This window comes from Magallana gigas, chromosome 7 (assembly GCF_963853765.1).
Source record: "Magallana gigas chromosome 7, xbMagGiga1.1, whole genome shotgun sequence".
NCBI lineage: Eukaryota > Metazoa > Mollusca > Bivalvia > Ostreida > Ostreidae > Magallana > Magallana gigas.
The window spans coordinates 34,733,921-34,747,439 of record NC_088859.1 but is presented as its reverse complement, the minus strand read 5'-3'; the positions used below and the strand labels follow the sequence as shown (position 1 = coordinate 34,747,439).

Sequence of the window (13,519 nt, the reverse complement as noted above, 5' to 3'; positions counted from 1 at the left end):
ACCAATCAGCCCTATTAAACATCTATACTAAATCTGTATTATTTTGAAATAATAGACTTAATAATAGAATTTTTGGGCTTTAATAGAGTACTGACTTTTGTTTTTTTTATATTTTGAACATTATTAGTACTTGAAGATTACCAATTTGTTTTTATTTTTTTCTCAATCAAGCTTCGCTAATTATTAATCAATGAAAATTCCTTAGAAAAATCCGGAAATCATCTGGATTTTTTTGATTTTACAATCTTGCGCATGTGCATTACATTCACGCTAAATCACGGGAGGCTTTTCCATAATATCACATTTGCATGGATACTCAGAAACGATAATACAATACGTTTAAATTTTCATTGAAAATTTGCTATATTCCAAGAGTTCCGAATGTCAACAATATGAATTAAATTATTAGATGAAAGGTATTTACAGCCTCGGAATGGTTTGTTATGAATTTGACTGTTATTTGCAATGCAGCTTTGATAATTTTCTCCAAAATCGTTTCGGAGCGATTCTGTAATTTTTTGCTACATTACGGGTATATGAGAGGCATTTTACGTTTGTAACTGTGGTGAAGGCCTGTCTCGAGACACAATTAGATTATTCTAACTGAGCAGAGTGAAGTGAAATTAATAGCATTATTGTAGGCTTAAAGCTTGGTTATGTAAATGTCAACAATACGGTGTGTCGATGTATCTATTTCGTGAATGTCCGATATCATATGCAATATGTCAACTTGTGCACGCACAGGTCAAAGTTTAGTATTTCTTATTTTTAATATTTTTTTATAATATTACCCCATACATATATATCCATGGATTTTCTGCGCGAGTAGACGACTTTTTCTAACATTAGGTTAACCGTTTTATCTTAATTTTGTTTAACAGATGACGCAAACAGAGTTATGCTTCCACCAGGTGAAAAATGTAACAACAGCTATATCAATGCTAGTTACATAAATGTAAGTATGATTTATTTCTTCAATACTATTGTAAAAGTAGGTGTATTCATAATAATAAATATTTTTATAATAAGATACAATTTTAGAATACATTTATCCTAAAAATAATACTTTGTATAATTTTTATGAGTTGATTTTGTACAACATGGTACAAATACATCTATGTATTCATTATCGACAACGAATAGATATACATGTACAATGTGTTAGAGACAAAAAATTTATTTTCAGGGATTTGAAGCCCTTAAAGAATATATAGCATCTCAAGGCAAGTTTATGTTCGAATAAAATTTATTTCATTTTCATACAATGCATAATGGGATATTTGTTGTTTGATCTTTGTGTTACTTATTTGTTTTGTTAAGAATCAATCAACATGCTTATAAGTGTATTTCGTTCTTCCTGCTAATTTGTATAAATAGTTTAGGTTAACCGATGTCACATTGGCACCAAAAATATCTATTCCCTTGGGTATCAGAACCTCAATTTATAAAGAATGTTTTAATATTGAAAATCGTAGTCCCGGTTTTATTGTGGTTCTGTCAGTGCGTATATATATATATATATATATATATATATATATATATATATATATATATATATATATATATATATATATATATATGGACCTCATTTCTAACTGACAGGTCCATTTACTGATGAAACAGTTACGGATTTTTGGAGAATGGTTTGGAATGAGAACGTTAATACAATTGTTGTCCTGACTAATTTGGAAGAGAATGGTGTCGTAAGTACATTCATATCCCAAACGCAATAACTGGTGTCTATGTGTTCCTTATTATGAACATTAATATAGTCATTTTTTAAAGAAAAAGTGTAGAAAGTACTGGCCAACTACTGAAACGATGTATGGAGACATACAAGTGAAGACATTATCCTCGGATTCCTCTTCTTGTTACAAAGTGCGTCGCTTCCAAATTACATTGGTAAGAATATACATTAAAATGAAATTTAATATACATAAAATGTAATAACCGTTCTTTGAGATTTAAAAAAGAAATAGTTTCACTTTTCACAAGTAAAGACAAATCTCTCTCTCTCTCTCTCTCTCTCTCTCTCTCTCTCTCTCTCTCTCTCTCTCTCTCAACTTAACATGTTTATTTTCGAACAGGAAAATGAAGTTCGGACCGTAAAGCAGTTTCATTTTACTGCCTGGCCAGATAAAGGTGTGCCTAGTTCTGTCAATTCTATACTAGATTTCAGGAGAAAAATCAGACGCAAGGCAGACATAACAAGTCCTATTGTTGTACACTGCAGGTACATGTAGCTATCAATACTTTTGTGCATAAAGAGAAACAAGGAAAGGGTCCCCGTTTAGCTGATTTTTAAAAGTTGCTGAAATTTTCATTTTGATTCTGTAATTTTGTTTTTAACTCAAAAATTTATTACTGTCTGAACATCATTATGATTACAACTATATTAGTTGGAAATACTAAATTTAGAGTCAGATATAAATCTGACACTAACAAAGCTTCCCTGTGATATCACGCTCTACTCAGCTGAAAAAAAAAGTTTGCACGATACGGATAGAGAAACATGAGTGTTTTTCCTTTTTCCTTTTTCCGAGCCAGCTTGTAACATGTATACGTCAATTGTATATGATACTTATCATAACCTAAACAGCTGTGAAGTACTTGTGACATCCTCGAACATGAAAGTTGTGCAAAAGTTACTTAAAAACACTTCTGAAATAATTTGTCTATTCTAACTCTTCTAGCAATCGGATTTCGTAAAAAAGTATGGGTATTTTTACACTGCTGTGAGTTTCCTTGATAGGGGCTTTTCTTTACACATGAAACTGAAAGGTAATTAAGAGTAACTAATACATTTTCAACAACCGCGCGTGTATGAAACAGGATATCTACTCATTTGCATAAGGTGCCAATTCAACTACTGAAACTTGCAAATTTCCTCAAATATGATGGGTTAAACTCTGTCCGTGTGATCATCAATAATTGTCAATTTGCACTCTACATCATCGTATTGCATGAAATCTCATTCTGAGAAATATTTTGTGTTCGGTTTCTCACACTATAACGAACTTTTATAATAAATTCTCAATAAAATACTTTATAAATCAATAACGACTGTTTTAAAAGCTGGAATTGGTAGATGTAACTTACATGTATCTTGTGCACTTTATTATTATTACATTCTGTTTTTATGCCGTAATAAAAGCATCTGTTGATAATAACTTTTTAACAGCCCATAAGCTACGTTAATAAATAAAATTATACGAGATATATTTGATGAAATGTTTTTTATAGTATATTATTTGTTACAAAACAATAACTATTTGCACTAACGAGATTTAATAATTCTCGGTCAATCTGATCAACGATGAAAATTTTCTTAGTTTGATACCCAGTGTGACGTTAAATAGATAGGAAACATTTACTTTTAACTCATCAGTGAGGTTTTTGTGTAAATAATAACATGTTAAGAATAAACCAGGTATTTTATAGAAGCTTTTCCTCATTTATAACACCCCCAACACCGGAAAAATGTTTTAAAGTTGACCATAAATGAGTTTACTCTGGTCTCGTCATCATCTGAATTATATCTAACAAGGTAACAAGAGGCCCATGGGCCACACCGCTTACCTGAGGAACAGTGGGTATGATGACTCTTAAAAATAGCTTTATGGAGTCATAACACAAACTATCTGGACAATGTAGTATAATACATGTAGATCCTGTATACCCTGTAAATGAAAATCCATTTTCCCCCCTTGATATTCCTATTTTTATAATCATTAGCCCCTTTTCTAACAGGATGATTTTATAGTCATAACACATGTTAAGCATTGCAATTCTCAAAAAAATCCTAAGCAATTGTTTATATATGTGATATAAACCTACATCAAAATCTGAACCCCTTGTGAGGCCCAAGAATCGCCAAGGAGCCAAAATCCCAGCAAATTTAAAGAATCACCAGGCTAATTAGTTTCTGAGAAGAATATTTTTGAAGATTTACTCTATATATTCCTATGTAAAAATTCGACCCCACCCTATTGTGGCCCCACCCTACCCCCGGAGGTCAGGATTTTCACAACTTTGAATCTACACTACCTGAAGATGCTTCCACACAAGTTCTTGGCCCAATGGTTCTTCGGAAGATTTTTGAAAATGTCGAAAAAAATTCAATAATCCCTAATTAACTCCCCTTGAAAAAGGACGTGGTCCTTAATTTTCACAACTTGGAATTCCCGTTGCCTAAGGGTGCTTTGTGTCAAGTTTGGTTAAAATTGGAAAAGTACGTAGTTCTTGAGAAGATATCGAAAATGTGAAAAGCTTACGGACAGACAGACGACAGACAACATGTGATCAGAAAAGCTCACTTGAGCTTTCAAATCAGGTGAGCTAAAATGACTTGACATATATATTTCCTTTGTTTAGCGATGCACAGGCTTTGTATTGAATATAAAGCGAGACTACTCGAAATGTCAAAACAACTCTTCCTAGATCATGAAAATTGTTGACCTTTGTACTAGTGTTATCCATATTTTTGTTATTTGTTAATGATATAAATGTCTGAACGTTATGTATTGCAAAATAAGTGTTGATACTGTGTTCCTTTACCGTCGAATTGGACATAGAATTCGTGTTATTTTTTTAACAAACTATCAGCGATGTGTAAAGTGACGAACAATGGCCGTTAAGAAGCAGTCTTATTATGGGTTTTTTCAACACATTAGACTCTGATCCTGCAGTATTTCAAGCTTTTCGATTCTTAAAAGCATGTTTTTTGTTATTTCCGGGGACTCTAAGTATTTAATCATCTCTCGGTGTCCTTTTTCAACAACTTTCACTTCGAGTTACGATTTTAGCATTACTCCAGTCTTCAGTATTTAAAAACTTTACCTCGCAGTTTTTGCTGTTTATTCCGATGATCTTTCCAGTTTTATACATGTAAAATCTAACATCTGACAGATGTATGACGACTTGTTTCTGCCTTCCAATATTTTTTCTCCGGTTCAGTGCCATGTTGGTTTGCAGACGATAATTGTTTACCAAAGGAGAATAACACCAAAATTAACATCGGCGAAGGCAAAAAAAAAATAGTCGGAGAATCATCGGAAGATTTTTGAATTCTCGTTATCGTAAAAAATAGGCTTTATTTTCTTTTCAGAAAAAAGGATGTTACGGCGGCCATTTTTGCGAACTCATTTATTGCACGCGACTGTAGATTTCCCCCAATATGGGATATCACCATCACTTTTTTTTTTAGGGGGGGTGGTAGGGGGGGGTAAAGATTTCAGAAAAATGATTATGAACAAGATGGAGTTAAAATTAATTTTTTTAGCACTTGCAGGTTACATTAATTATACTTGCTTAACACTGCACACAAAGGTGTATCCAATTTGTAAATATCTGACAGCAACTGGTATAGAATATGCTTGCTGTCTCGTCCATTAATGCTTTTCCTACAAAAATGTTTAAACCAATAACATCGTCTGTCTGTTTTTTGAAGCCTTGTATGGACCTTTTTAAAGCGCTAAGCATAGCTCGGCGCTTTATTGTCGTTAGACTTCTACTTCCGGTGCATCGAATAACCGCCCCCTATGAGCAGAAGTATACATCGTTAAACTGGTTAGGGAACCAGTTTCAGGGGTTTATGCACATAACTGCACGGGCTATTGTGAATCTATTGTACAGGCTATTGTGAATTTAATGTACGGGGCTTACATACATCATTGCAGGGACTGTTATGCAGTGATGAGGAATTAAAGTGCGTATAGAGAAGCTGAAATGTTATATACATATATCTTTTTATAAATACAGAAGCTGGATTAGCGCTTTTTAGTACTATCAGTACTTTGATTATATAATTTTAAGTACGTATTCATACTAAGATTGTCACAACAGAATGTTGGGTCAATAAAAACTTGAATCATCTCCATCGAAGCTAGATGATTAATTTAATTTCGAGGTACACTTTTACCGCTAGATACACATCATTATGATAAAATATGAAAGGGCTTGTGAATGAATCATTGGAGGATACAAATGATGTAAATAGATTTAACCTGTGCACGCACAAGCTAATCGAGTAAGATGAACAAAGCTTGAAAACGAAGATATTACAAGTTTTGCCACAACCAGACCCTTTAAACAACCCCTTTCTCAAAGATTTTTCCAATAGGGAGTACATGGACAAAGACCATGAGAGTACACATCCCATGGGTTGAATGGTCTTCACTCTCTACCCCATTCCCGGGTGTTCTTTTTCATATGCATTAAAATAGTAAGTGAGAATAATGAAATAATGGACATTTCTCCTTTTTTGACCACTTGTCGTCACAAATCAACACGCAATGTTTCAAACTAAAATATGATCCAAATACATGTCATAGCCCGATGTGACTACGCCACTGCAAGTAGTATTCTCGATGAAAAAAAAAAGGGTGTGAAGAAATTAATTTTATGTTTTTAATGTTTATTTCACTATTTGTGTATATTTTATGAAAAACATCCTCCATGCATGTTATGACTCTAACTAAACCTACACGACCCACCCGCGAAATCAAAGCTTATTTATGAATTTCAGGAAATTGCTGTCGCATTGTCGTAGCTATTATTCTAGTCATAGTTAAAACTTTAATAATACTGTAGATTGCTTAATCTTTTTTTAAAAAACCTGTATCCAGTTAATATTTGTTTAATTTTTTTAACTTAATGTAAAATATTTTTTCTGTTTTAGTGCCGGTATTGGCAGAACAGGAACATTCATTGCCCTCGACTTCTTAATTAACCAAGGACAAAAGGAAGGGAGTGTGGATGTTGTTAGTTGTGTAACCAACTTGAGGTACCAAAGAACACACCTCGTACAGACCGTGGTAAGGAACCCATTCTCACTACGAATCTTTCGGGCACTTTAATAGAACGAGAGAGAGAAAGAGAGAGAGAAAAGATACTATAGAAATATCTAAAGATATGTATTTCTTACATCTTCTTAGGAGCAGTATAACTACCTGTACGGTGCTGTTACAAAAGAACTTACTGGAAAAGAGAGTGGAATACAGGAAAATGAATTCATGACATATTACAGTCAGATGAAACGCATCAATCAGTCCACAGGAACAACGTTCATTGAAGAAGAATTTAATGTAAAGTTTAAGCCAAACAAAACTTTTTCCATTTGATTATTAATCAATCTTTCAATGATTTGAGGTTTAAGTAGAAAAATTTAGAATTTGCATTGCATAAATTCTTTGCAGCTGATCTCGGGGAAATTTTTTCATGAATGAATTATTTTGTCATTTTCAAAGTTGATTGAGAAGTTGGCTCCAGACATAGATGAGAATCGGTATCAAACTGCAAAGGCTGTGAATAACAGACATAAAAACAGGCACAGTAACATCCTAGCAGGTAAATTATTTTCCATCAACATCTAACTATCGTTTGCAAAGGGTTATTTCACCAAATATCAGCTGTCCTTTTAATACTTTGAATTGTAGAAAAATCTACTATGATTTTAATATTTTCAAGAAAGAGTGACACATTTTTAATTATAATATGTCCCAGGCAACTGCTTTTCTCACTTTTCGACGAAATTAACGAAAATACACAAACCTGTCAAAGACGTACAATTGAAATAGATATAATAAGGGAGGTTGGAATCCAGGATTTCTTCATTGACACTTCATCTAATTTTACCCGGAGAAATTAACATAAACGATAACACATTTCTTACAGAGATTTATAATTGGAAATGTTTACATCATTTCTCCATTCGGAATTACTCAAACATCATGCAAAATCTTTCAACGTTATTATCAGGGTACTTTCATGTCTGCTGCAATGCAAAATCCGCATAGACTTTCTATTTGATTGTGTTTTAACAGTGTTTATTTTATATATTTTAGATGACAATTTTAGAATATATATTAATACACAGGACGGTGACTACATAAATGCCATTTCGCTCCCAGTAAGCACGAATTCATTAACAAATTGTTATAATATCTTTGTCACTCATATTAAATTAATTGCAATTGTGTTAGAAAATCGAAAAATACTAGCTTTTATATTGGCCATATTTCGGACTTTGTAGAGCGCTCAGCAAAACTTTGCTTACATAATTACTCACACGCCATTACCAGAAACTGTTGATGATTTCTTTTCAATGATGGCTGACCACGAAGTCCTTACCATCGTGCAATTAGATAATGACGCTGACGAAGTTAGTAAACATTTATTTGTTTAGTTTCACTCTATTTCTTAACTTTTTTTGTAGCGCGACCAAGCGTGCGGTCTTGATTTTCCATAATTGTCTATACATTTTAATTCCTCGTTAATTTCCTTTTTTGGTATCGTAAAATAAAAGTCCAATTATCTTTTTACAAATTTATTTCGTTCGTATATATTAACGATTTACACAAACGTTAACATAGGTCACTTTCTAACTCTGACTCTCGAGCTATCGTTTTTCACTAACGCTTTTACCCATACATGTATATACATAAAGCGGTCAGCTCCGCCGGAACTGCTAGTACCCGGCAGCTACTGAGGAGCTGTTGGCCAGTGATTCCATAATATAAATATACATGTTTTTATGACAAGCAAATCACTCTCTACATTTTCTTTTCCTAAGATATCGCTGTATATGCATTCTATACATGATTTTATGTATTCTTTGATCAACCTCATCCTGGAATGTTATTTTATTCTTTATGTTTATGATACTATTCTTACATCTTTTTTTTTAGATGACATCTATGCATGTATGCATGGTTAGAATCCGTTCCCATTGATGTATCGGATGTTAATACCTCTATGATATCTCTAGGTAATGAATGAACATATGCATTAAAACTTGTTATTGTTTTCTATGGATTTATTCTCTATATAAAATCTAAGCTACCTTGTCTTTAGCTATCTTGTTTGCTAACTGGGACTCTTAAGCAAGATTTAAATAATCAAATTGTTTAATTTCTATTTATGACACTTTTTATCACCAATAACAGTAGTCATTTTATTAGACCATCAATTTCACAGATAGTTACAATTCTTTAACATACTAGTAAACTTTAACCGTTTAGATGACGTAAACGAAAAATTAATTAAGTATTGATACAAATTAATAATATTCATCAAAGTACTGAAGTACTGAAATCCAGGCTCTTTTGGTGTGTCTTTATGCATATTGTGTAGTAAAAACTAAAAATCTCTCTCTCTCTCTCTCTCTCTCTCTCTCTCTCTCTCTCTCTCTCTCTCTCAGAGAGCGACCCAATTTTGTAAGCGGCTATAAACAAAAATATGTCTGTCTAGTAGAAAAAAGTTCAACAGTTGCTGCCTTGAATTTTGCAAAAAGCTTTATATTTTCAATCCCCATTTCTTCAACGCACAGCAAGGTACATGTTGTTCATAGAAATTCATGCGCATTGTATATGACTGTCCAAAATGCATAGTCTTGTTTTTAAAACACGTTACTAATAAGTTATTAATAACCAAAAAAATGATAAACAATTCTCTCGAAATTAAAAAGAAAAAAGAAGCAGAATGCCAACACTTTTGACAAAACGTGGCTCTATGTGTAACTATTTGGTATAGGGAAGGCTTTTACTTTGTTTTGTTTACTTTTGAAGTTGTGCTATTTATAGTAACATTGGCGATTTGCCTGCCTAGAGTCAGGACTCTGCTTTCAGCAGAGCCCGGCTAATAAAAATTGATACATTAATTCAATTGCGTAGAAAATTGTAAATGAATTTATACAATGTTTTTGAAAGAAATGAAATAAATTTTGTAATTCAAGATGTATTTAAATCTTATAAATTTTATTTAGGTCTTTGGAAATCGTTGTCAGAGTAAAGATGAAACGTTTTTTCAAAATTCGTTTGAACTGAACCCGCAAGAAAAAACCACATTCGGCAACTTTGAACTGTTGGCCTGCCACTTTCAGGATGATCACGTATATTTTTCGTTATATAAAAATCACAATTGTTTTTATTTAGATCTTGATAAAAAATATGTAAAGTAAATTTATTTTAAGGCCTTAGTCTCAAGACATGTGAAGCTGTATCGAGGACGCTTCTGGAAAGGTAGCCATGTTGTTCCTAACGATTTACAACCAATGATTTCTCTCGTCGAGACGATTCTAAACCGACGTAGAGAACAAATGGAAAATCCAGTGGTTGTTGTGTGCAGGTATTTTATTCTTATTTGTCATCCAAAGAGTCATCCCTCTTTATCTCTTTACTCTCATTGAAATTCAAAATAAAAATAATAAAAATCGATATAGTTTTCGTGTTTTATTATTTTGACAATTAAGACAATTGCTATGTGTCATAATGATATGATTTGCATCCCCTTTGATTAATGTAAGAAGAAATGTACGTTAACTAACGATGTACTTATATCCCAGGGATGGAGCTCAAAGAAGTGGGTTATTCTGTGTGTTGGCTAATCTAGTAGAACAATTACAACTCTCTGGTTCTGTGGACATTCTACAGACAGTGCTGAATGTTCGCCACCGGCGTCCGCAGATCGTTCCTTGTTTGGTAACTGAATGGTTATATTTCATGCTTAACATACATGTAAACGTGATGATGCAATCGGATATTAATATTTACCATTAATATTTCATGCTTGTAATTTTAAGCAATTGTCTTTAGAAGCAGATTCTACTGAAAAGTATACTTTTTAATTTTTTTTCTTCAAAAATTATCTTTCTATGTTTCATAATTATGCATTTTCAGGAACAGCTGGAATATATTTACGACTTTATAAAGAAATATCTTGAGTCTGGAAACAAAGTTTAGCCATCGTATTTTTCTTTTTTCTTATTATATAGCATAAAAAAGTTACATACAACAAATGTTTACCACACTTTTGAAGGTTTCTTACGTTTATGGCTTGTTTTAAGTCTTGAGATTTTTGTATTATTATTATATTATTGAATTTTGTTTAATATTATGTCACTAATTAATTTAGTTTGTCTCACATATACGTGTATTCAGCTAATAATGCAAAAAAGTGATATTTTTATATTTCTATAACATATTTATTCGTGTGTTCTACTTACTTGACAATGTATAGTGGGTGTCGTTTTCATTTATCATTATTTCTGTAGTTACATAATGATATTAAAGTTTATCTTGCATAGGATTTTAGCTGGACAATACTCTTCTCAAAGCCATATAAAAATATTCCAGAAAATTATTTTAATTAATATATATAGATATTGTCATCCTCACAACTCCTGGAGATCATAGTCCACTCGTGACCATGAACATCTCACGGCGACGAAATTACAAAGGACGTCTGACGTTGTTAGGATATAATATCATTAACAAAAGGGTAATCAAAACTAGGTGATATTATTACATTTTGATAAATCTGTGTTGATTGTAAATGTGTTCTCACAATACCGGTAACTTTCTATCATAATGCTTGGTTATGTCATATGCATTCGAAATACTTCCTTAGCATGCCAATTCAACCAAAAACAAATAAAGAATTATAATAGTTCTCTAACAAGCTCTGTTTATTTATTAAGGAGTCTTGTAAGAAATGAATAATCTGAGACAATTAATTTTGTTAATATCCAATACACATTAATAGTTTTAATTTTTCTTCGTAAAGATACACTAAATTTTTTTTCCATATATATTAAATGTACTTTAAGTTGAAAAAAATTAAAATTTCTGACACTTATAAAAAAAAAGTCCTTAAACTACAGTTCATATTACATACAATGTTTTTGCGATATTATGATCATGCAGCAAAGTTTGCAAGTCGCTGCAAAATCAGCTTCATTTGCATGAAGATGGATAACTCATACTTGGATTTTACTGAGTAGTACATGTCAGGATTATCTTAACTATGAAAAAACCAGTTAAACAAATAAGGATGCTGGTGGATAATGTTTATTTATTTATTATTATTTTTTTTTTTTACATATTTTGAATGTGAAATAACTTTAATAACCCGGTGGAATAATGTGTCTGCTTTCATTATTGTATTATTTTTTAATTATTATAATTATCATTGTTTTTATTACCATCGTTCATAATATTATTAACTTGATTTGATTCATTTTTGATAAGCATTGAAGGACTTATGTGCGGTATGGTCAAATATCTGCCCCCGATTTCAACCAATTTTTAAAAAGTATCGTATAAAAATCAAATCTTCACAAATCATTGTATAAAGAATGCCTTTAACTTTAATTTTGATTTTAGTCATCATTGCTCATTCGCTGTTTATCTATGACGTCACCAAAAATGACCTAATTCCCGCAAATTTGCAAACAAATGAAAATGAAATATTCTCATTTTTGCTCTATATTTAGCATTCGGAAGTATAGAGCGCAGGTCTGCTCGAGTATGATTTTAAATGTTTTTCTTCAGATAGTTATACACATTGTACTAAAACATGGTACTTGAGCAAGCCTGCGCTCGATGTTTCCAAGTCGCAAAACCATCGGAAAACACCCATAATTTGCTACAGAACATCAATTTATCAGAATAATTTAATTCTGGTTGTAACGCGCTTTCTGATTGGCTAAAAAATTGTTTTATATCGTATAAAGAATGTTGCCAACGTCATAGTAAGGCTTACGTCAAAAACGTATCAATACGCCTGACGTTACATTTGAATTTTGTACAATTTTATGTCTTTTTAAAGGTCAAATGATCGTTTTTATCTAAAATGAAGAGTAAAAAAATTAAATCATAAGCAATGAATTCAATATTTATTAGTTTTATACGATATAAAATGGTTTGGAACAGTTTACACTTTTTTATAAACCGCTTCGCGGTTTATAAAGCGTAAACTGTCCCAAACCATTTTATATCGTATAAAACAAATAAATATTGAATTCATTCCTTAAATAATGCAATACCTTCATGACGTCATTTCTACATTATGACGTCACTGTGGTGATAACCTTTTACACCTTTATTTCCATTATGATTTCAACTATATTTCACCTTATTTTTAAAGCTCTTTCTAAAACTTTGAATTTAAATTTTAAAAAAATGCATAATACCGCACATAGTCCTTACTTTTCTTTAACTTAACTGTGCTAACCGTTAGATTTAAATCAAAATCAAACATTTCTGAAAATGATAATCATATTTTGCGTTATATTTATGAAATATTTGCTGAAAATTCCCCGTCATCTTTTTCTTTCACATTTTTATACATTTTATACAGATTGTTATTTATTCAATAAACAACATATTAAATTCCTACTTTTGTTGTTTATTTCTAGCTGTCTAGTGTTGACTTTGGAATTGAAATCCGCCTTACGTTTGGCGTAAATAGTATAGCCAACAGACTTAACCGTTGCACAAAATTAACTTTCTAACTATACTTTGTCCCGAGTCTTCGCTTCCACCACTTTTTGCCTAATGTTTCGATAATCATAAATAAAAAAGTCCAGATTATCTGTTTTATCTTCTATCGCTTCAGGCTTTAATACACAACTCAAAATAGTAAGTCTACGGGGATTTTGCATTGCATCAACAATGAAATAGCCCGGATGATAACGTTGAAAAATTGTGCGATTCTTATGAACATTTATGATCGAAAAATG

At 31.9% G+C, this 13,519-nt stretch overlaps 1 protein-coding gene across 2 annotated transcripts in view; it reads left to right on the top strand.

Moving 5' to 3' along the window:
* LOC117685067 (uncharacterized) overlaps positions 1-13,175 on the top strand; it is a 36,322-nt gene extending 23,147 nt beyond the window's left edge. The window contains exons 11-24 of one of the 2 annotated variants that reach the window (XM_066066033.1): positions 882-955; positions 1,187-1,223; positions 1,603-1,703; positions 1,786-1,902; positions 2,088-2,233; positions 6,680-6,815; positions 6,936-7,085; positions 7,248-7,347; positions 7,845-7,909; positions 8,033-8,161; positions 9,764-9,889; positions 9,971-10,125; positions 10,343-10,478; positions 10,677-13,175. In XM_066066033.1, the coding sequence (XP_065922105.1) occupies positions 882-955; positions 1,187-1,223; positions 1,603-1,703; positions 1,786-1,902; positions 2,088-2,233; positions 6,680-6,815; positions 6,936-7,085; positions 7,248-7,347; positions 7,845-7,909; positions 8,033-8,161; positions 9,764-9,889; positions 9,971-10,125; positions 10,343-10,478; positions 10,677-10,739 (1,535 nt within the window). In that variant the 3' untranslated portion in view covers positions 10,740-13,175. Of the gene's footprint in view, positions 1-881; positions 956-1,186; positions 1,224-1,602; positions 1,704-1,785; positions 1,903-2,087; positions 2,234-6,679; positions 6,816-6,935; positions 7,086-7,247; positions 7,348-7,844; positions 7,910-8,032; positions 8,162-8,687; positions 8,768-9,763; positions 9,890-9,970; positions 10,126-10,342; positions 10,479-10,676 lie in introns of those variants that run through there. The other variant, XM_066066034.1, reaches the window with a different exon arrangement.
* The last annotated feature ends 344 nt before the right edge of the window (positions 13,176-13,519 follow it).